Consider the following 22,610-nt stretch of genomic DNA (forward strand, 5'->3'; position numbering starts at 1 on the left):
TATCTATTATTATTAATATGCATTCTATTTATATTATATCCTTATATATTAAATATAGATATATAAAATAACAATATTTCTATTGTTATATTTCAGCCTAGTTTGAGAGAGTAAGGTACCTGAATTTTTATTAAGTTCCTATGGTTTTTTTGTGATCTATATCTATCATTATTATGCATTATTATATATATTATATCCTTTAAAATATTTATATTGTTTTATTTCAGTCTAGTTTTAGACACTAAGGTACCTGAATTTTTATTAAGTTCCTAGGGGGTTTTTTTGTGATCTATATCTATTATTATTATGCATTCTATATCTATTATATCCTTTTAAATATTTAGATTGTTATATTTCAGCCTAATTTGAGAGAGTAAGGTACCTTAACTTAATTTTTATTAAGTTCCTATGTGGTTTTTGTGAAAAATTACGTCTGTCAAAGGAGGGAAATTTAAATTAGTGCTCTTAGGGAGGGAAAGGCCGATTTTTAAACTCATCCATGAACTGCTTTAGGGTTTGGTGGGAGAAGAAACAGGCTGGGTATTGAAGAGAACAGGGAAAACTTGATTTTTATCACGTCTGTTGCCAAATGTGCCCTTTTACCTAGGAGTAAACAACCAGTCCCAAGCAATTAGTCAGTTTCACAAACTGATTTGGTAGTTTTTAATCACATTGACCTTCTCACAGAGGACTCAATCCTTGCTGCGCCGCCACCATCAGCATAAAATATTTAATTCAGCTGGCTATAACAACTGAAGGCGTGCGGAAACCCATCCCCGCTCTTGAAACCTCGCCGGGAAGGAAAAATAATCAAAAACAATAACAAAAAAATAGCGAAAAGCCGAGAAAAATGAAGGGAAATAGAGAAAGATCCAAGCGCGAATCCCCCTCCCCGCCGGCTCCCCTCAGGAGCCGCCGCGCCTCGCGAGGCCACGCCCCCTGCGGGCGGCCCCGCGCATGCGCAGCTGGGGCGGGGCGGAGCGGCCGCGCTGCCGCGGTCACGGCCCGGCGGGTGCGCGGGGCCGGAGCGAGAGGACTCCGCTCCTCAAAACCCTCCTCCTGCTGCTCCCGGAGCCTCCGCTCCTCACCCGCGGGCACACACACAGGGAGGCCGGGGACAGCCGTCCCGCCGCTGGCGGAGCCGCAGCCATGGACGAGCAGAGCGTGGAGGTGAGCGGCGGGGCGGGCGGGCGGCGCGCGCTCCCTCAGGGGCGGCGTGAGGGGGGCGGCGGATGCGGGTTCCCCTCCGCGCCCGCTTCACCGGAGACCCTCGGAAGGTCCTTGTACCTTTTGTAAGGAGGGGAAAAAAAGGCCTAACGGTGGCGGGCCGGGCTCTGCGAACAGCCTGCGGCGCTGCGGGGCTTGGCTGGGGTGGGCAGGCTGGCAGCAGGTGGGGACGGGGGTAGGAAATGAGCTGGCGGAGCGCCAGTTCCGGAGGTGGATGGATCCAAGGATGGATGGAGACCTGGAGCACACAGAACCCGCCTTGGCACTGTGAAGGTGCAGAAGTGGCTGTGACCCGGCAGCTCGAACACCTGCTGGGGGCTGTGTCACATCACAGCCAGGCTGGGGGAGGATGGAGAGGACCGCCTGCGATATCCTCCTGTAAGCGCATATGGTGCGTTTCAGTGCCTTGCAGCTGTTAAAGAAGACGTTAATGTGTGGGAGATGCTGTATCCGTAAATTGGAGATGTCTCGCTTTTGTGCTGATTCACAATCTCAGTGGGGTGTGGGGAAAAAAAATATTAGCCCACCTGAAGGACCTTGTGAAGTCCCATAATTATGATCAGAAGTATTATAACTCCTGTATGCTACAGAGTGTAAAACTGCCTTATCGGTTAAAATTTATCAATATGGAAAGCAAACATTGCTTTTAAAATACTTTTCTCTTTTGGGGAATGCAAAAATTGATTAAACTGGGGTTGGGGAGGAGTGTAGAAATTGTGGAACTAGTACTAATAGAATGTAAATCTTACAAAAGTCAGAGAAGTACCCAATTCAATTCAACACCTCTTGTGTGTTACACATACACGCACTCACCATGATTTAGAAATAGTTTAGTGCCAGTCCACTGTCTGCAGGTACAACACCATTTCTTCTGGCAGCTGCTCAATCCCCTGCAGGAATATCTTGGCTACAGACAGGCCTGCTGCAAAGGAGATAAGACAAACAGAAACTCTTCCTCCAAGACAGAGAACAGTGTTCTAACACGGGTGTGGGAGAAGCTGAGGGGCACAGTTGTGGTGTCCAGGTTGTCTCTCCTGCAGAGTTGTGCTGTTTGCAACGGGACTGAAACCTGGCGCCGTGCCCGGGAAACAAAAGCAGCCCTGGTGTGTCTGAGGCGTGTTTAACAATGGTGCTAATCCCCCTTTTGCAGAGCATTGCCGAGGTGTTCCGATGTTTTATTTGTATGGAGAAGCTGCGGGATGCCCGCCTGTGCCCTCACTGCTCCAAGCTCTGCTGTTTCAGCTGTATCCGGGTGAGTTTGCTCGGTTCAGTCCATTCTTTCAAAGGTTTCAACTAAAAGCTGAGCTTATGAAAACATTCTTTTCCTGGAGTTCCAAGGATTCCTTTTCTTTTCCCCTCCTTCTCTCCTTTAGTTTCCTTTTCAAAACCTTTTATAACACCCCTGAGGAAGAAGTAGGCAGGCTGTGCATTGCCTTCAGTGGTGCTAATTATAGGCACCATCTGGAATAATTGCTTTAAGGAAGAGACACATAATGATCCCTTCTTTAGTGCCTCCTGAGAGCTGGTGATGCCTGTGTGGAAGACAAAAAGTTAGGACACAAATCAGATGCTGACTTTGCACATGGGAAGGTCACAGCATCACCTCCTGTGTCCTGGAGGTCTTTTATAATCTGGTGTGATCAGGTGGGGCTAAACCTTTCTCAGGAGAGTCTGAGGCAGCACCTGAGTCCTCATTCCTTTATTTAAGGCCGTGGTTCCCACCATATCCCACTCCAGTTCCAAATCCAGATGCTGCTTTGTGTTGCTGTAGCAGCAAAAGGTTCAGCTGAGGTTTCCAGACCTCCAGTAGTATTTCCAGAAATTGGAACAGACATTCATCCTTCCCTCTGGAAGCTCTGACAAGAGCTGTAGGTGAAGGATTCGTGCTGCATATTAAGGATTTTACATGACATATTGTTGCTGGGTGGTGAGAGATTATTCATGAGACTCTTTAAATGTAGTAGAGAGCTGACAAATATAAACCCATCAACTGCTGAGCTTTTTACACTTGTGAGTTGTAGTGGGCAGGTGAAGTTCTTTGCTCAGCTGTTTGTCCCTGGAGCTTTCTGGAAGAGAAACATTCACAGGCTCCTTGTGGATTTGATCACTGAACTTCAGGTATTTAATTTGTCTATAAATAACCCAAGAGGAAGAAATAAATTACCTTGAAGGCTAATTAGGCTCTGAAAAAGATGCTTGTGGTGTCTTTTTCTTTCCTCTGTTGAAACATGGTCTTTAGTCCAAAGCTCTGGGAATCTGCCAGGTGGGTGGTTTCTACTGCAATATTTGGTACCTCAAAATTCTTTGTTTAATTTTAACTGTTTAACTGAGGCATCTCTGACAAATGGTTGTTTGTTACTAAGACACAAATAGCAGCTTCTTCTGTGACTAAGTCCTTGAACAGTTAAATTGAAAATTTGTTAAAAAAGGGAAAAGTATAGGAAAGCTGTAATAAAAGAAAATAACTCCTAATTAATGACAGAACAGTTCTTTCATTCCAGTCTGTTTAAAAAGGTTTTTCCTTTTTCCATCACAGCGTTGGCTGACTGAACAAAGAGCTCAGTGCCCTCATTGTAGGTAAGGTATTTTTAATATCAGGAATTTTGTGGATTGCCCTGTTATGATCAATCTCTTTTTCAGTGCAGGTTGCACTAAATTTATAAGCTTGACTTTTAAATTTTTTTTTTTTTTTGAGACCTCCCTGCTGTTTCTATAAAAATTGGCCCTGGTATAATACACCTTCTAAAATGTGTTCTAGTTTTGTGACAAGCTAAGCAGGATCTTTGTTCTTCCCACATAACACTGCTGTGAACATAGCTGGTGTAATAGGTTTAGCTAGAAGGAATTCCTCTTTATATTCTTTCAAAAGCCAGAGCCCAGGAGCTTCAGTTTTCAGGGTGAAAATGTCCATTTTTTATGCCTGTATTTTTTGTAATGTGCAGCCATTCTGTGCATCATTACAGAGTCCAGTTCCCACCTCTCCCCAAACAATCAAAATTACTTAATTTTTTTTTTTCCTCTTGGAATAACTAATCCAATTTCTACCCTTTTCTTTTTTTTTTTTTTACCCGTAACTCTTCTGGCAAAGTAGAATTGAACTGAATTTCACTCCTTTAGCCAAATTCCTGCTCTGACTGTTTCCCTCCTTCCCACAGAGCCCCCCTGCAGCTCCGGGAGCTCGTCAACTGTCGCTGGGCAGAGGAGGTCACACAGCAGCTGGACACACTTCAGCTCTGCAGCCTCACAAAGCACGAGGAGAATGAAAAGGACAAGTAAATGGAGTGTTCTTTGCATCCAGTGTGTTGTGGTTTGGATTGTGGGAGCTAATTTTAGTAGTGTACTCTCTGTATCTGTGAAATGTTTCTGGAGAGAATGCTAAAAGCAATGTTTATCTGGGAAAAGGTGTTTTTTATTGACTACAGCTCTTCTTCCTGCAAAAGGTGTTTAATGCTTTGCTTGCCAGAATTGTGTAACAAAACAAGTGAAAGTGTTAAACTGAGCTTGTAGAAAATTCATAGTTATTTTCTGTGGGTGATGTGTGTATTTTTGTGCTTAAGGTGTGAAAATCATCATGAGAAACTCAGTGTTTTCTGCTGGACCTGCAAGAAGTGTATCTGCCACCAGTGTGCACTTTGGGGAGGAATGGTAAGGGGAGACTTGCTGTGTGAGGGGCTTCAAACTTTGTGGTTTTGAAGAACTAGAAATGCTGTGGAGCTGCTGTTGTGGCTGTTGGATTGCCATGCAAATACTGTAGCTTTAGGTGTATTCGTTATTTAATAGCACTGCTTGTGAAACATGATGCTTCCTGTTCATAATTAGAGAAGGAAATTGAATTTTTGTCAAAAGCAGGTCAGAATTACCTTCCTTGTTATAGCCTTCATGATGTTTTGGACAAATTCTGTGTGGTGGGGGAGAGTTTTGTAGGCAAAGGAAGAAGTCTTACTCAAAAAATACAGATAACACTTGTTATTTAATTATTCTGGCCTCTAATCTCCAAAGCTATTAAATTCATCAGTGTTTATCCATCCAGTTGGATATTTCAAGGAAAAACAGCTGTTGCTGTTTGGAATGTAAGTGGTTAACAGTGCTGCCTTTGTTTGGGAGGGGTGTTTTAATAATAATCATAAAAATAAACCTCCTATCAATATTTGGTTTGGTAAAGGATCACACAGTGAATGAAATGAAGCAGTTTATTTTTGGAGAACTCTTGAGACTCCAAATAACTCCTGACAGGAAGCTTTGATGGAATGAGAGCCAAATTCATGACTTCTTACAAAGGGAAGTGAAAGACTGACTTCCTACATACAATCTGCTTTGGAACTTTTCCAGCATGAGTGATACACTCGTAGGCTTTCTTCCTTTCTCTGTCAGGAATTTAATAGGAGTGGAATAAAGTGGAAAAGATACTCTCTATTATTCACCAACACCTCCTACTCCTCCTCCCCCTTTTTCTCTCTGAACAGCATGGAGGGCACACTTTTAAACCACTGGCAGAAATCTACGAGCAGCACGTCACAAAAGTAAATGAAGAAGTGGCAAAGCTGAGGAGGAGACTCATGGAATTGATCAGTTTGGTGCAGGAAGTGGTAAGAAAGTTTTCCTGTAGTATTCCAGTGGCAAAGGATAACTGTAAAATGGGAAGTGGAAGGAATCTCACTACCTGTTAGAAGGTAGTGAGATTATCCCATAGAGAGACCTTTTTTTTTTTAAATTTGATTCTCTTTACACAGTGTGGAAAGATCAAAATATTCTCAGCTCTGGTTTAGAGTTAGGTAGCAGAAAGTGCTTTAGGTAACTTAAAGTGCTTTCTGTCATGCTAAATAAGTACAAAAATGCTTCATTCTAGCAGCTTATTTTCCTTTTTCTAGGATAATAAACTGTAAATGCATTTGAGCCTGCAGGATGAGCAGCTCACCAGTTAAAGATTTGTTTGTGCACCTCCTTGTTCTTCCCTGGGGGGTAAACATGTCAAAAATCCAAGTATTGGCACGTTTAGCTTAAGCAGTTTCAGTGGGAATTCCAGCAATTTGATGCAGTTTCTTGTATCAGAGGAAGGATTACTTTTGTTTTCTGTTACATTTATGATATGTAGTCTTTGTGCAGATAAAATCAGGAAGTTTTGGAAGTTTCTCTGTGAGTTTTGCCTGGTGTTCAGGTGCTTGTTTGCCACACGCACTGATAGTTTTGCTCTTCTCCAGCTCAGCTGTGACTTCATGAACACAAATGTGGTGATAAAATGCTGAGAGTTTGTGACCTCCCCTTGCCAGGGAGAAGGACACTGGTTTTATCCTTTATTGTTACCATGAAACTTTTCTGTTTCTAATTACCACAAATACAACTTTTCTGTGCTGCTCAAGTTGCAGAAGAAAAACTGGCAGCTGCATTTGCAGGTCTGATACTAAAGAATCCCCACAGAACAAATCCCTGTGTGATCACTATTGCTCAGCTCCCCAGCTTTGAGCACTCCTGAGGGATCCGGTGAAATCCCAGCTGCTCCAGCAACACGCCTCATCAAAACCAACCCTCCTGCTTTCCCTCTTAGGGTCTTTAGGGACACTTAAACATTTATAGGATCTGAGAGAGTGAGGCCAAGGCGTGTCTGAGTGGGAGGTGCAGCAGTGTGAAGGTTTCTGCCCCTGTTTTTCAGGAGAGGAACGTGGAGGCCGTGCGCAGCGCCAAGGACGAGCGCGTGCGGGAGATCCGCAACGCCGTGGAGATGATGATCGCCCGCCTGGACACCCAGCTCAAGAACAAGCTCATCACTCTCATGGGTGGGTGTTGGCCTCTGGGAGGAGGAGGAGAAATTTATTAACAGTGTGTAAATCCACTGAGAAATGTTGTTTCCTTGGGAGCCTGACTCCTTCCAGGCTGTGGTGTTGAGCAAGTTCACTGCTGGTAGAAAACTTCCAGCTGCAGCCGATGGTGTAGTTACTGTTTTAGGTTCTAAACTGGACATAACCTGACTATATTCTGTGAAAAACTCCTGTATAATGACTTAGAAAACATTCCAATCTATCTGAAAGTCATTTAGTACCTTTCAACTAAAATGCTTTTACTTCATGATTTATATTGTTCAGGAGGTGCATCTTTCTAATTTGAAAAGTTTGAAAATACATCTCTGTACTAGATACTCCTTTTAGTGTAATTTTAATGTGAGAGGAGGGCTTGTCTGGAAAAGAGTCAAACCTGCTTTTCTTTTTGTCCAAAAAATCACCCCAAACCAACAAACCTGCCATTTCTGGGACACAGAGTGTTTGGTTACTTAACCTCAGATAAGTTCTTCAGTACAGCTCTAATTAAAAATGTAGACTTGCTTTTCAAACGCTTTTTCAATCAACCTTGGTACGTTTAGAAATCCTTTACCTTGGTATGTTCTGGGGCAGCTTCCAAATGGAAACCAAAAGAAAGGAAAGTACACTTTCTTAAGAAACAGTGAGTTTGTGTTTTTGGGGTTTTTTTAACATCTTTTCTTTTAAACAGGTCAAAAGACATCACTCACTCAAGAAACTGAACTTCTGGAAACCCTGCTGCAAGAAGTAGAACATCAGGTAATTATGAAAAGAGATTAAGTGTTGTGTAGATAGGCCAGCTGAGGAGGGATCTTTCTTACTTCCCTTTTTATTTTAAAAATATTAATTGATGGATATTTCTGGAGGATATATTTTCATTGAGGTGGCCTTAGGTTGCACAATTTCTTCTTAAAAATAAGTGTGTCTTCTAGAAACACTCAAAGGTGTTGTGTTGCTTGAAAAATTACTACAGGGATTAATGGCAATATCACATAAAATTACCCAGTTGTATTTAAGTTAGTTTAATCTAAGGGAAATACTTAGTGGCTGTTGTAACTTCCATTGTGGAATTCCAGAAAACAAAACAACCCAAATCCTCCATTTTGACATTGTGTTGTGGATAATCTTTCTGAAGCTGTGGCAAACATGCAATTCAGCTGTTTAAAAATAAAAGTGAATGAAAACTCTGATTTTTACTGAGCTAAAGATTTTTTTCCCTTCTTTTTACCCCACACAGTTACGGTCCTGCAGCAAGAGCGAGCTGATATCCAAAAGTTCAGAGATCCTGATGATGTTCCAGCAGGTCCATCGGAAGCCCATGGCCTCATTTGTCACCACTCCTGTCCCCCCAGACTTCACAAGGTGAGTGTTGCTTCTCTGTTCTCTTTATTCAGTGTTTTAAAACATGTTTAAAGTACCTGAGAGGAGAATTTCTTCTTAACTTACTCCTTGTAGTAAGTTGTGCTGCAATTAGGCTTTTCTGTCCCAGCAGAGTTTATTTTGTGTCTGTAGTCCCTGCTGGGGAGTCAGGACAGTAGGTTCCAGCTCACAATTTTCTTTTTTTTTTTCACTTTTACACACAGTTTACTGATTTGTCCTTTTTTTTCCTCTTACTATTGGGTCATTCAGTATATAATTGCCAGGCTCTCATGAGATGCCTCTGCAGGTCACCTTAATTCAGAATACACAGCCAAAATCACTTCATAGCACAGTTCTTCATCAGGATAATGCTGCTGGTGCTGGGTTCTGAGGGAGCCTGTGCTGAAAAAAAAAATCTCCAAAAAATGGAAAGTCAGAGAATTCTCAAGGATTCCTCAGCAAAAATTGGTTTGGCTGTGTCTTGGTTTAAATCTGAATATTTGTTTTCCAATGGCACCAAAGTATTGCCTCCCAAAGAGGCTTATGAATAGAATTACACTTCAATAACCCAGTGTAGTCTTGGTGAATTTCAGTGTCTCTGGTAACCTAAATCATCTTAAATTCTTCTACAGATTGCAAAAGTTGGGATTTTTAATGCCATGTTATTCAAGTGTAATATATTTATTCTTTTCCCCCACAGTGAATTGGTTCCAGCCTATGACTCAACTACATTTGTCTTGGAAAACTTCAGGTAAGAATGTATCTTGAATTACTGTAAATACTGGCAACATCCTTCAGTTCCTTCTGTACATGAGAAGTGTCATTTAAAACACACAACAATCTCCACAGAAAACTGTGAGATGTGGACTAAACCATGGGAATTCCATTAAAAATCTCTTGTTTACCAGGCAAACAATTCTTTTCCATGATAAAGACAATTCTCTGTGCAGCTCATGAGGGTTTTGCTTTGTCCCAGTCCCAAATATTTTTCCTCCTCTCTCACCAGTACCTTGAGGCAGCGAGCAGATCCTGTGTACAGCCCTCCCCTGCAGGTGTCAGGACTGTGCTGGAGATTGAAGGTTTACCCGGTGAGTTGTGCCTTCAGCTGGAGTTGTGATCCCATCCCAACTCATTCCCAGCCTTTCCAGTAAGGAATCATCAGTTTGGCTCATGCTGTACATGAAAAGCTGTAGATAAAGAACATTATAATGAGAGTTGATCACCAACCATTGGAGAATTCCCTCTCTGCCTCCAGATCTTCTGTGAGGACATGCTCAGTAGAGTTTGGTTAATTTAAAAACAATTAAAGATGGGTCCTGCTAATATGGCAGAGGAACTTTGATGGATATTTTAATGTCTCGGGGATTTTTGCAGGTGTTTTTTACAGAACTGAGGCATAGAGTAATTTATTCTATGTTTAAGTAATTCTTACTGGGGAAGGTGGGAGGAGGACCAAGCATTTGTTGTTGACTTTGCATCCAGCTCTCAAACTGGACATTAAAATTTGTATTTTGCTACATCCCTTCACTGGGCTGAATATTCCAGTTTCTGAAGCTTTGTCCATATTGGAATGTTGACCCCCAAGGTGGGATCTTTCACATTCCCTGCTCTGGTCACTGCTGCTCCTGCAGCTTTTGTGGAGCAGGAGGAGTTTGGTGGGGGAGCACCAGCTCTGTCTTAGTGATTTTTGTGGCATCTTTGGAGAACTGGCTCCATAAATTAAGCCCATGGATGCCCAGAATTGTATTATTGCAATGCAGAGGTGGAACTGTGTGGAAGTTTCCAGAGTATTGTAAATTCAGAGTTAGCTACCTGAGCTGTGCTGTCAGAAGGCATTAAAATTTATTTTTTCAATGGTAAGTTGAAATGTTTCTTCAAGCTGGAGGATTCAAGTTGAGCCATTCTTCATCATTGATTCAGGTGAGTGTCGTGGAGGTTTTGCTGTATTTTTTTCTTGATTTCTGGTGACTCTAATATTGTTTCTCAGTTAACTACCCTAACTTTTCATGTTGCATGGGATTTTTTTTCCTGAACAAATTGCTCTTTTCTCAAAAAATTCAGTAGCTTTGAAATGTGACTGTATGTAAAATATTTCAGAACTAATGTTTAACCTAAAATAATGTTTTTCTGATGCATTAAGTGTTTGTCTATTCAGACTTCCACTTAATCAAATACCTAAAGTAATAATAAATAAAGATTTGTCTTGAGATGTATATCTGAGATACCAATACTACACTGTGAATGTGCTTCTTGTTGATTCATGTTTCAGTAGGAGTCACTGAAGACTAAAAATCACAACTATAACATCCAAAGTAGATTCCTGCTGCAAATCCAGTGTTGATTGAAGCTGTTTTCTAAACTTTTCTAAGTCTTCTGTATCAAACTGTTTTGTTTTTTAATTTTTTTTTCTGATTATTTCTTTCTATTTTTAATCAATTTCTCAATTTCCTTTCAAGGATGGAAATGGAGTCGTTCGGGGCTACTACCTGTCAGTGTTCCTGGAGCTGTCTGCTGGATTGCCAGAGACATCCAAGTAAGCAAAGCTGCAGTAAGAACAGGTGTTGGGGTTTTTCTGTCAGAAAATGCAAAACTCTTTGAAAAAGATTGGTGAGATTTCTGTTGTCCATTGAGCTTTGAATCAGGCACAGAGACATTTTAAAGTTGTAGCTCAGTGACTTTCTTGAGATAGAAAAGCTGGTAAAACAACTGAGTAGAGTATTCATGTGATAGTTCAGCCCTGGAGTTGACTCTACTCCCTATTCCTGCTCTCTTTTATTTTTCACTGTTTATTTAAGTGTTCAGTAAAATTTTCAGCCTGACTCACCTGTTCAACTGGGCAGGGAAGTGCAGCTCTTAAACTACTGAGCAATCCTGACATCTTTTGCCTCTAATCCCTGTCCTTTTCCCCCTGGCCAGGTATGAATACCGTGTAGAGATGGTTCACCAGTCCACCAATGATCCCACCAAAAACATCATCCGGGAATTCGCCTCCGATTTCGAGGTTGGGGAATGTTGGGGCTACAACCGATTCTTCCGCCTGGACCTGCTGGCCAACGAGGGCTACCTGAACAGGCAGAACGACACTGTCATCCTCAGGTGGGGCTCCCTGCTCTCCTCTCTCCATCACAAACCTGCTGCTGAAATTGGGAGCAATTAACCAGCTGGATTTCAAAATATTGGTGAAGTGGTTTGTTATAAAGGGGTTTCGCTCTCAGCAGATTTAAAGGAGGAAAAGTGCCAAAGGGAGCTGTGGGATATTTGAAGTGTATCTTTCTTTGAGGAGTGGCTGCTCCTGGCATTAATAAGGTTAGAGAGGTGTAGCTATCAGAATTAAAGGAAAAAGGTGCTTCCTCCCCCTTTTTAGAAATGTTTGTAGTGAGCATGGGAGAATTTTGGGAATAAAAGTCTGTGAGTCCCTCCTACAGAACTCGCTGTGGCCAGTCAGGGTGTTCAGGGCACCAACTCCACAAAGAACCTGTTGTCTGTTAAGTTTATTTTCACCACTAGATTTCAGGTTTTAAGTTTTTTTCTGCAGGGCTTTTTGGATGGAGGGAGGGACGTTTAAAAACAAACCTCAAACCAAACAAATTCCCTCAAAAAAAAAACCAAAAAAAAAACCAAAAAAACCTTTTCTCAAACATTCCTTTGAAGGTTCCAAGTGCGCTCACCAACCTTCTTCCAGAAGTGCCGGGATCAGCACTGGTACATTGCTCAGCTGGAAGCAGCTCAGACAAGTTACATCCAGCAAATAAATAACCTGAAAGAAGTAAGTGGGCTGTTTGTGAATATAAAATCACCTGTTAGAGAGTATCTGCAAGCCAACAGAAGTGTTTGATTTGGTGCTGCTGCTCCATTGTTGTTTTCTCTGTTGTTTTTGTGATCTTTCAGAGGCTCGCGATCGAACTGTCCCGGACTCAGAAATCCCGAGGGGTTTCCCCTCCTGACACTCACCTCAGTCCCCAGAATGATGAGGGCTCAGAGACAAGAGCAAAGAAACCTGGACAAAGCATTGAAGCACTGCTTGAGAATTTCGCTGCTCCAGGATTAGCAAGGGAGAACAAGGAAGAGGAGGAAGAGAAGACTCAGCAGGAAGACTTTAATGTAGGAGTTCTCTGTTTCTGCCTCTGTTTATATGTGTAGCTTTCTTTGATAAGGCAGCAATAGAAACAGGGAATTGTAAATCCCTGTAGAAACTTGTGAATTGTAAATGAGGTTTATTATCCTTGCTATGGAAATAGGGGATGACACACTTGAGAGCTGAGTGAGAGGTGACTCTAGAGAGATGTTCCAGAACTGAGCTAAAAGATCCCACCACAAAAAAAGTCTCCAAGTTGCAGCTGAAAAATCTGACTTGTGTTTGTTCCCAGCCTTTAATGTGCTGTGTGATAGAGACACTGGGGACAGAGAGTGTCTGTTCATATCTTTTGGGGATGCATCCAGGTGCTACTGAATGTTTCCATATCAAAAAACTCCTGTTTTTCCTGCAGCACGAGCTCTCAGATGGTGACCTGGATATAGATCTTGCTGGAGAAGATGAGGTGAACCACCTCGATGGCAGCAGCTCTTCAGCAAGTTCAACAGCAACCAGTAACACTGAAGAAAACGATATTGATGAAGAAACTATGTAAGTAACTAAAAATGCCTTTCAGATCATCCTGTACCCGGGGTAATCATCCTAATTCCAGTGGAAACTGAGTAATTTGCTGGGGTGTGTGGGATTCCAGTGTGATTTTGAGAGGTGGTTCCTATACTGGGAACAGCATGAACTCACAGAGCTAGTGCTAAACATTGAATTTTTGGTCAGCTAATTAGTGTCTTTCTGATCTCTTTATTTACGTTGGTGCTGCTTTCTGTCTTTGACAAGTGATAATCTGTGAAGGTTCTTTCCCAAAACACTATTAAGGAATCTGTCTCAGCACTGTGACAGAGTAGAGGTCTGCTACTGGGAAGTGTTGTAGTAGTAGGAGAGTGGTGATGAGGACAGGTACTTAAATTAGGAAATTCAAGACTGAGCAGAGCTGATGTCACATCCTGGAATCTTAATTAAAACGTGAGAAGGTGTTGCTACACTTACAAACACAGCAGTCTGCAGCATCACATTTTGCAGTCTAGGTACACATGGCACTTCTGGCCTCTTGGTTAACGAGACAGTCATTTAATTACTGCACTTCCTTTGTTCTGTTTGGGTAGCTTGGAATGCAGGAAATACAATTTACAGCACTTTATGCTGTTTTTTGAGGTTTGTGCCACAATGTTTAACAAGAGCTGAGGAAAGCTAACAGTTGTGTTCTCCTTTTCCCACCCTGATCATCCCTGAAGGTCTGGAGAGAATGATGTGGAATACAGCAGCACCATGGAGCTGGAAGATGGAGATCTCATGGAGGATGCAGCAGCTGCTGCCACTCCTGGAGCATCAGGTATGAAAAACGACTCTAGAATTCCCATAAAAGCAAAACACTGCTGGATTCCTTCCCCCTGCTCCTCTTGGAAGCAAAGCCAAGCTGTGTGTTCTGCAGGCAGTTCTATTTTGGGAACTGCTGCATCATGTGGTTTGTACTGATTATTGCAGTGTAGCAGAAACACTTCATTGGTTCAATAAAAAAAAAAAAAGCAGGGGGGGAATTATCTGAATGTGCTGGTTTAAAAATGATGTCAAAGTTTTGGAGGGCTTTGAAATTCCTTGTGTTCCAATCAATAGAGAGACTGACAAGGAATTTTTACTGATGTCAGTGTGACCTCTGAGTGGGTGACACGTTCACTTGGGGTTTAGTGCACTGCAAAACCCAAAGAATGTGGAGGGAATGAAGTGAAGAACACTCACAATACATTTTAAATGCAACATGAGAAGGTGTTCTGGGATTTTTTACAGCCTGGAGATGATCACAGCCCAAATTAGCCACAAGATTCTGAAATAAATGTATATCTGTATGGAATATAGAGAGATATTTTGGGATCTAAGGCTATTTATTTAGGACAAGGATTCCAGAAGTGGTATTTGTGCTGCTGTACAAGTCTGTTGGTGCTGGAAAGACAGAATTCCCTGTTTCAAAGTTCTGGAGTTCAGGGAGGGACATGTTTGTCTCCTACTCCTTTAGAGTAACTCTAACCTTTGTATTGATTTGTTAACAAACCTGTTCATTAAGAGATTTTTATAAAAGGGATGAAGTGAAGCACTTCCCCCTTTCCAGTTGTTTTTATCTTCCTCTTTAATTAGAAACACATCTGATTGTTTCATCATCCAGAAATCCCCAAAATACCAACATCTCCTTAAATTTCATGGGATGAGTTCATTCCTAATCTACTCTTGTAACTCTTTTTTGATTTTTCCCAGGGCATAAAGCATCTCCTGTGTCCCACACCTCCCACTTTTGTGTCTCTCCTGCTCAGGTACCAGCCACAGCTACAGCAGTGCCAGTGGGAGACCCTCACGGCGAGGAGCCAGTGCCCTGGGCTCCACAGCCAGCAGCAGCCTGCTGGACATAGATCCCCTCATCTTGATCCACCTGTTGGACCTGAAAGACAGAAATGGCATGGAAAACCTCTGGGGCCTTCAGCCACGTCCTCCTGCCTCTCTCCTGCAGAACAGAGGTAACTGCACCATGTGTCTGATGGTTTCATTCCACCTGGAAGTGCAGGGAGATGACTGAAAAGCTCCTTTTTCTGCACTGGAAGCCAATACAACACACAATTCTGTGCTGGGACAGCAGCTCCACCTCTCCCTGCACACAGCTGCAGTGGCTGGGAGTACTTGGAGCACAAAACAAACCAAAAAAAAAAAAAATCCTAGAATTTAGAGGCCATTAGAAAAATAAATCCTGGAATTTAGAGGCCATCAGAGGTAAAAAAATGTAAGTGGTTGTAAGGGCTGGAAAAGAAAAAAAGAAAAATGGACCAAAATGTCAGGAGCCAAAAATAGTGATGGTATTTAAATAATTGAGGAGTATTTGTGGTTCAGTTGGGACCCTTGACCCGAAAATACCAATTAACTCCATGTGCAGCAGCAGCAGCAGAGCTGGCACCCCTGGCTCTTCCTGGAGGTTGCTTGTTCCTCTGGTAGTGAGGAATTAAATTTATTTTTGAGGTTTGATTGAATTTTTTCATGATTGACACTTACTTGAGCTGCTGGCCCACAACCATTTGGTGACTTTTCTAGAACAGAAAGGGAAATAAATGTCCCTTTGCTGCAAGTGATGTTTGGGTTTGCTGCCACAATGCCATTGGTGGCACTGAATTTAAAAGCTGACTCAAACTCTTTGTTCCTTTGTCATTAGCTTTGTAAATAGAGTTACATAAACAGCCATGAATTTTCAATGAATGTAATCCATATTTCCAGAAATGGAAGTCAATTCCAGAAGTACAAAAAAAAAAAAAAAAAAAAAGAGAACAGGAACAGGACACGAACTGTGAGTCCCAGTTCTGTTTTGCTTTTGGAAAAAGCCCTGGACAAAAGGAGCTCAGGAGAGGGCACTGCACTTTGTGCCACTCAAGCGGGGTGAAGCTCTCCTGTTGTGCTGAGCTGTGTGGATCTTTAGCTGCTGAGCACACACTGCCCAAATCACCTGTTCTGTGGAGCTTCCCTCAGGCTTTGACTGTTCCCAGTCAAATTGAACTTGGTCAGTAAAGAAAAAGCTGCTGTTCCATTTGGAGTTTGGCAGACCTCACCTCCTGAGGGGAAGGTTTGTAAGAGCCACTTGATTTTATAGTTTGGAACAGCTGAATTTGCAGAGAACCACAGAATTTATGATACTTCAGATAGACCCAAGTTGATCTAATTCCAGCTGAGCAACACAGAGATTTTTTTTTTCAGGTATTGGCTGCTCAACCTGATCTTCTGCTTTGAGATACTATAGGGAATTCCTTCCCTAGCTGCAGATTTCTTTGAGTTCTCTGTGTTAAGAGATACTGGTGGTCTGAGAATCTTCTACACACAGTCACCAAGTTTTATAAAAACAAATTTGATGTGAACTGGCAGCCTGGCTGGCAGGGTGGTAGCTCAGGTGCCACCAGAATTCCTGCAGCAGCACTGGGAGCCTGTTTTCTCCCAGAGAGCAGCACTGGGCACCTTCTGCCATGACTGGGAACAAAACCCTGCTGTCCCAGCAGCTTGGCTGTGCCTGCACCCTCAGTGTGCTGCTGTGCCAGGACAGAATGTGTGTCCCTCACTTCTACAGCGGGACAAAAGGTACAATTCTTGGGCATCAATGTTTATTTGAGAGTGGTTTTCCTTACCTGCCGTGCTCTCTGCCTTTTCCTTTGGCACAGCCTCATCGTATTCCCTGAAGGACCGAGAGCAGAGGAGGCACCAGGCCATGTGGAGGGTGCCCCCAGACCTGAAGATGCTGAAAAGACTCAAGACCCAGATGGCAGAGGTTCGGAGCAAGATGTCTGATGTGAAGAACCAGCTGTCTGAAGTGAGGAGCAGCAATGCTGCCTCAGGGGAGGGACAGCCCAGCTTCTTCTCCATCGAGCAGGGGGCCCTGGCTGCTTGTGGCACTGACAGCTGCAGCAAACTGCAGGAGATTGGGATGGAGCTGCTGACCAAGTCCTCAGTCACCAGTTGTTACATAAGGAACTGTAAGTGCACAGAGAAGGGGGATTTCATCACCCTTTTATACAGGTGGTTCATGTCCCCAGGCAGTTCCTCATATTCTGGTTCAGTTGGAAGGTCAGAAATGTAAACGTGCCCTGCCCTGGAGTTGCTGAGGTTTATTTCAGCCCTTCTCTGTAAAACACAAAAGCTTTACCCCACAGGCACTGCCAAACCTGTGCAGTGACAACGTTGTGAGGTTGAACCCAGTGTCAGACTGGTCTGAGCTGGGCACTCCCCTGACTGCTCTGCACCAGGCCCATCTGGGAGCTCGGGGCTGTTGCAGGGAACAAATTAAAAACAGTTCAGACTTGCTGAAATCTAAAATGCAAGCCAGGATTTGGGTTTGTCTATCATTTATGAAGGAATGTGGGTGAAGCTTTCTGAAGGACATTTCAGTGTAAGGAAGTGAATGTGCCTTGTGCAGCCCAGGCCTCTGACAGGGAAGTGTGGAAGGATTTTGTGCAGCACTGGGACTTAATAAACAACAAGAATAACGTGCAGCTTCACTCACAACAAGCACAATGCCTGGGTACAGCAGTGCTTGGACTGAACACTCTTCACTTTTACACTTTTTTTTTGCAGCTGGCAGTAAGAAAAGTGCCTCAGCCAAGCCGCTGCGGTCAGGAGCAGCTGGGAGCCTGTCCCTGAGGAGAGCCATGGACAGTGGGGAGGGGAACCTGCGCCTCAAGGGGGACAGCCACTCTGCTGAGGGTACTGGGGCACTGGGGGGGCTGGAACTGGCATCTCCTGGGCAAAAGCTTTGCAGTGAGGCTCTCATTTGGCCTTAAATTCACCTGGCTCTTTCTCCCACCCGATGGGTGTTAGTGTGCCTCTGATGGCTGAACTGGGAGGCAGCACCTCACACTCACTGAGCACAACATTTATTTATTTGTTATGTTCTGGGCTCTCAGAAAATACTTTAGGAGTGAACTTGATAGTGAAAATCCAGGTTTAAATTGTGATTTGGCTTAGAGGGAACTCAAGGAAACTCCAGTAAGAATTTTCTGGTAGCGCTGCCCCTGAGTTGCACAATGCCCTTCCTTTAGTGCAAGCACAAGGAAAACCCTGACACAGAAATGGGGATTTTGCTCTTCTGCAGCATTCAGAGAGGGAGGGGAGGATCACAGGGGTCTCATTTGTGCTCTCCCTGCTCAGGAGGCCTGGGGAGCTCCAAGCTGAGTGCTCGGCCCCACGCTCGGGCCCTGGCTGGCCCCGGGGCTGCTGAGGCCCTGCCCAAGCAGGAGGAGAGACCCTGTGAGGGATCAGACTCTGAGCTGGGAGCTTCTGCCTTGAATGGCTTGGCTGCTGTAGAGAAGAACAGAAAAGTTGGTGCTCTGGGGTAAGGGTTTCTTCGTTTTTCCTCTTATCTCCTCCCCCACCTTCCCTTGATCTACAAAAATCCCACAATCTCCTAAAACCAGGTGCTTGTAGCATGAAAGAGAAATTACTTTGAAGTTTACTTGGTTGCTGCTGTTCCCTCTGGACAGCAATTTTTGGGTTTATAACTAGGTTACAAGTTGTCTCTTTTTTTTTTTTTTTCTTTTTTTTTTTTTTTTTTTCATTTTTCTCTTATTTTGATCAGCTCTGGCTGGAGTCTGACACTTGGCATTGAAAGGCAGCTCAGGTCTGCTTTCCCACTGTTCCATGCAAAATAGCCTCTAACTGAAATTTAATCACTTTTGATTTCCTCATTTAAGATGTTTTTCACTCTAACTCAATTTTTCAGCTGTTTCATGATAATTCTCTCTTGGCCACCTAAGCAAAGGGCAATGGAGTTTTCAGGTTATTTTTTTTCAATAAGTAGAGTCACCTTTTTTTGGAAAATACTCAAACTTTTCAAGGTTTTTTGACTGATTTAGAAATATTAAAATGTTACAGCTGGAAGTTTAAGTGGGGGTGTGCAGGAAACTTAAATAAGGAGTAAAAACTCAATGTGGCACTAAAAAAGGCTTTGTTTTCACAACTGAGTTAAAGCTGAATTTCTAATGTGGGGTTTTGTATTTCTCCTAAATTCTTTCCCAAGCTCAAGCTCCAAGGGCTGTCGGACAGAAGGAGCCCAGTCTGGAGGGCTGGAGAGCAGCTCTGAGCCCGAGGAGCTGCAGGGGATGAGCTCTGAAGGTGCCTCTGCAGGACCAGAGGAAGGTAAATTGCATTTTGTGGGGGGCAGGTGCAGCGTGGCCACGCTCTGGGCGCTGCTGCTCCGCCTCTGGGGCAGGGAAGGACCAGAGAAAACCAGCCCCAAAAGCTGCTTCCGTGGCTGTGGGGCTTTGCTGTAAGGTGGCAGCTGGAGAATAAAGCTGAGTGAGGACAGAAGATCTCTGTGTGGCTGCTGTCCAGGGGCAGGAGCGGGGCTGGCATCACTCTCTGGACAAGCAGCTGCTTTTTTGTACCTTGAGACAGCTCCAGCTCTTTGCTCTGCTCTTCAGTGGAGTGGCCTTGAGAAGAATTTCATATCTAATCCCAACAGTAGCCAGTGGCCTTGGCTGGTGATTCTGCTGCCTTCAGGGACAGCCCCCTGTGGTAACTTTCTCCACAGCCACACAAGAGCCTCTCCAGCACTTCATTCCTGCTGGGTGTTGTGGTGCATAATCCAGTTTCCTTAGAGACTTGAAGGAAAGTTCTCCCCCTCCCTTCCTGCATCCTTTCCATGCTGGAAAAAAATAACACTGCTGTGTTTTTTTTTTTTTTTTTCCCCTTCCGAAAGTCCACACAGAGTTTTTCTTATCTTGCTAAAACTCTCCTGCCTTCCACCCCTGCACTAATTTGAATTTCAATGACTGGATTGTAGCGCAAAGCCTATATTAAGGTGCCAGCATCCATCTCGAGCCTGCAGTGTGCAATATTGTGTGGGAGTTGGCATTTACAGAAGGTCTCTCAGTGACAAAACTGAATTTCTGCTCTTAGTCACTGCAGCGTGATCGTGATGTGCTCCTGCAGCTCTGCTCTCAGAGCAGGGGGCCCAATAGGAAAACGCTTTAGAAACTGAAATACTTCATTGTTAAAAACCCCAGGAAGCAAATGTTACAATTTCTTTCCCTCCAGAGGAAAAACTACAGTAGAATTGGCCCCTCACCTTGTTTTCTCCTAGCAATGAGTATCAGCCATTAAGAAGCAGAGCCAAGCAGACCCTGTGCTGTCCATGGTGAGTTCTGGCTGCCCAGTGCACACCCAAGGTCACCCCCTGGAGTCACCAACAGCTCTGGTTCTGCTTTGGAGGGGAAATTTATTATGTGAGACTCAAATACACTATTGCTGCTTGAAGGCTCTGGTAGCTCCAGCTGCCCCCCGGGTTGTGCTGCCTTTTGGCTCCCAGAAAAGCGACTTCTATTTTCTGTCCCAGTTGCAGAGTAGGCTGAGCAGCTCAGCTGGTGACACACAGGACAAATCCAGCTGTGCTGAGGGCTGGTTCCCAGTGCTCTGTCAGACCCCTGAGTGCTTGGAAAGTGCTCCTTCCCTCTGTTCTCCTGCTATCAAACCCCAAGAGCTGGCAGGAACTCTTGCATGGGACAAAGTCAGAGCTTTGAGCTGTGCAGATCCCACTGCCATCATTTTGCCCTGGCTGTCTGTGGTTTCTCTTGCAGCTGGGCTGTGTCAGAAGCACGTCCTCCACCTCCCTCCAGGGATGAGCAGTGACAGTGACATCGAATGTGACACAGAGAACGAGGAGCAGGAAGATGCCACCTCTCCCTCAGAGGTGTTCAACCAGGCCTTCTCTGTCCAGCCCTCCAGTGAAGGTAGAGCTGATAAAACCTGTCTTCCCAAACATTCCCAGAGCTCCTTGGATGCAGATCCCTTGGGAGGAGCTGTGGAGGTGTTCAGGCTCCAAGTGCCAGTAAGATTTGGAACTCTCCCCTAGGGATCCCAATTAAAACAGCTCAAAACAGGAGAGGGAAACTCTTGCTAGCCTTGAGAAGTCAGTTTAGGTGAGTCTCCTGAGAAGGGCTGGAAAAGCCAGAGCTCCAGTTCCCAATTGGAACTCCCTGTGTGCCAGGACTGGCACTGTAAGTAGGCTAATTCCAGGGAGGTAACCACTGCCTTAGACATGGATTTGCATCTTAATTGGCAGGAATGTGCTTCCAGCAGTCAGTGGAGCTTCAGAAAGTCCCCTGGTTAAGCTTTCACTTCCAGCCCAATGGATCAAAGCTGTGTGGCCAAGGAGGTGAAGTTTTGGCCTGAGTGAAGGGAGAGGAAAGAGCATTCCCTGGCTGCTCCAGTGCTCACTGCTGAGGGTGACTGGGCTTTGCTGGTGTTGTTTTCCCCCTCAGAACACTCCTCGGTGGTACCAGATGGGGATCAGGCCAGTTCTGACGATCTCAGCTTTGTCCCTGGAGATGACAGCACCAGGTAACTGGGAAGGTTCTCCTCGGGGCTGCTCCAGGAGCTGCAGCCACAGAGCCACTGCTCATCCTGTGCCAGGATCCTGAGCTCCCTCTGGCTCTGAGGCAGTGAGGGAGGGAGGGCTGTGCTCTAAATGCTTCCCAAACTGACTGGGTAGAATTGAAGTAGCTGGCATAAAATTTTAACTCGTAAGATGGGGTTTGTTTAAAGCCTTAAAACTGCTCCAGCAGGAGAGTTTTCAGTGCAAACAAACTGATTTATTTGGAGCAGGTAGAGCACGGGCTGGAGGCCTGAAGACCCACAGCTGCATCCCTGGGAGAGGTGTGTGCATTCCCTGGAGCTGAGCCCGAGGCTGTGTGCCCTCTGCACTCTGAGGTTCTTCTGCAGTTGTCTTAACCCTGGCCCCGGGGCACGGGGACTTTTGCAGGCACTGAGGGCTTGGCACTGCTGCTCCACCAGCCTCAGCTGCTCTGGGGAGTTGTGGGGAAGGTGCTGAGCCCCATCCCGGGGGATGAGTGTCCTGCTGTGCCACTGGAATGTGTGACTGACTGACTGTCCTTTGGAATGCTGGGGGAAAACAGCCACCACTCCAATTGTTTTCTCCAGTTGGTGACGTGGACCAGCCACACCCATTGCCAAACTCTTTGTTCGTTGCATTTTGAGCTGCTGAAGTCCTTGTGAAGCTCCTCTGGGAGCCGATGCCTGGTTAGTGACAAAGCATGAGCCCTGTCAGAACCTGCCTGGTGTTGTCCTCGTGTGGCTGCCTGTGCCCTGTGTCCGTGTGAATGTGCTCTACAACTCCTAGTTTAAAACTGTTTGCACTTTGTTAATAAAATGAATGTTGAAATCTGAATTTTTTTAGGTGTTTTGTGTGTGGATAAGTAAAAGGGTGGAGGCTGTCAGGGTCAGCTCCTCTTGCTGCAATGCCTGGCTGCACATGGAGGGACTTTTTCCTGCCATCCACCTGTCACTTTTTCCCTTAATTATTCAGTGAAAAGCACTTAAACCCCTCTGGGATTCTATTTGTAGAAGCCAGACCAAATACTTAAATCTCCTTGAATCAAACAGGAATTGAGAAGGACACAGTTTTCCCTCAACGTTGCTTCGTTACTCAGCTGCAGAGGGAGCAGATCCTGGGCCAGGCCCAGACCCTGGAGGTGTCTTGTGAGTGTTTGTGGCTGTGCTGATCCCTGCACAGCTCAGTTACTGCAGTCAGGAGCTCTGCTGCCTCTCCAGCACTCACAGTGAGAGGCCCGGGCTGAAGGAAGTGACTGCTGAGGCACAGGGGCTGCTCTGGAGCTCGTGTC

At 44.5% G+C, this 22,610-nt stretch overlaps 1 protein-coding gene across 1 annotated transcript; it reads left to right on the forward strand.

The window, feature by feature from the left end:
• The first annotated feature begins 768 nt into the window (after window positions 1-768).
• On the forward strand, window positions 769-22,129 carry TRIM37 (tripartite motif containing 37). Its single transcript, XM_083875228.1, has 25 exons — window positions 769-1,170; window positions 2,378-2,479; window positions 3,764-3,804; window positions 4,383-4,499; window positions 4,785-4,872; window positions 5,691-5,813; window positions 6,875-6,998; window positions 7,708-7,775; window positions 8,254-8,378; window positions 9,076-9,126; window positions 9,382-9,463; window positions 10,832-10,908; window positions 11,292-11,471; window positions 12,027-12,141; window positions 12,264-12,476; window positions 12,863-12,999; window positions 13,695-13,792; window positions 14,763-14,963; window positions 16,638-16,949; window positions 17,548-17,676; window positions 18,121-18,304; window positions 18,989-19,107; window positions 20,547-20,699; window positions 21,231-21,309; window positions 21,574-22,129. The coding sequence occupies exons 1-25, from the start codon at window positions 958-960 to the stop codon at window positions 21,575-21,577; spliced, it is 3,135 nt and encodes a 1,044-aa protein (XP_083731354.1). The 5' UTR covers window positions 769-957; the 3' UTR covers window positions 21,578-22,129.
• The last annotated feature ends 481 nt before the right edge of the window (window positions 22,130-22,610 follow it).

The sequence above is a fragment of the Zosterops lateralis genome, assembly GCF_965231275.1.
Source record: "Zosterops lateralis genome assembly, chromosome: 19".
NCBI lineage: Eukaryota > Metazoa > Chordata > Aves > Passeriformes > Zosteropidae > Zosterops > Zosterops lateralis.

What these genes read in the sequence shown, in the direction of transcription:
- TRIM37 (XM_083875228.1), top strand. Translation starts at nt 958, where the DNA reads ATGCGCAGCTGGGGCGGGGCGGAGCGGCCGCGCTGCCGCGGTCACGGC. An exon ending in TGCCACTCCTGGAGCATCAG is followed by an intron (nt 13,793 to 14,762) that starts GTATGAAAAACG and finishes TCTCCTGCTCAG; the next exon opens with GTACCAGCCACAGCTACAGC. An exon ending in CTCTGCAGGACCAGAGGAAG is followed by an intron (nt 19,108 to 20,546) that starts GTAAATTGCATT and finishes TTTCTCTTGCAG; the next exon opens with CTGGGCTGTGTCAGAAGCAC.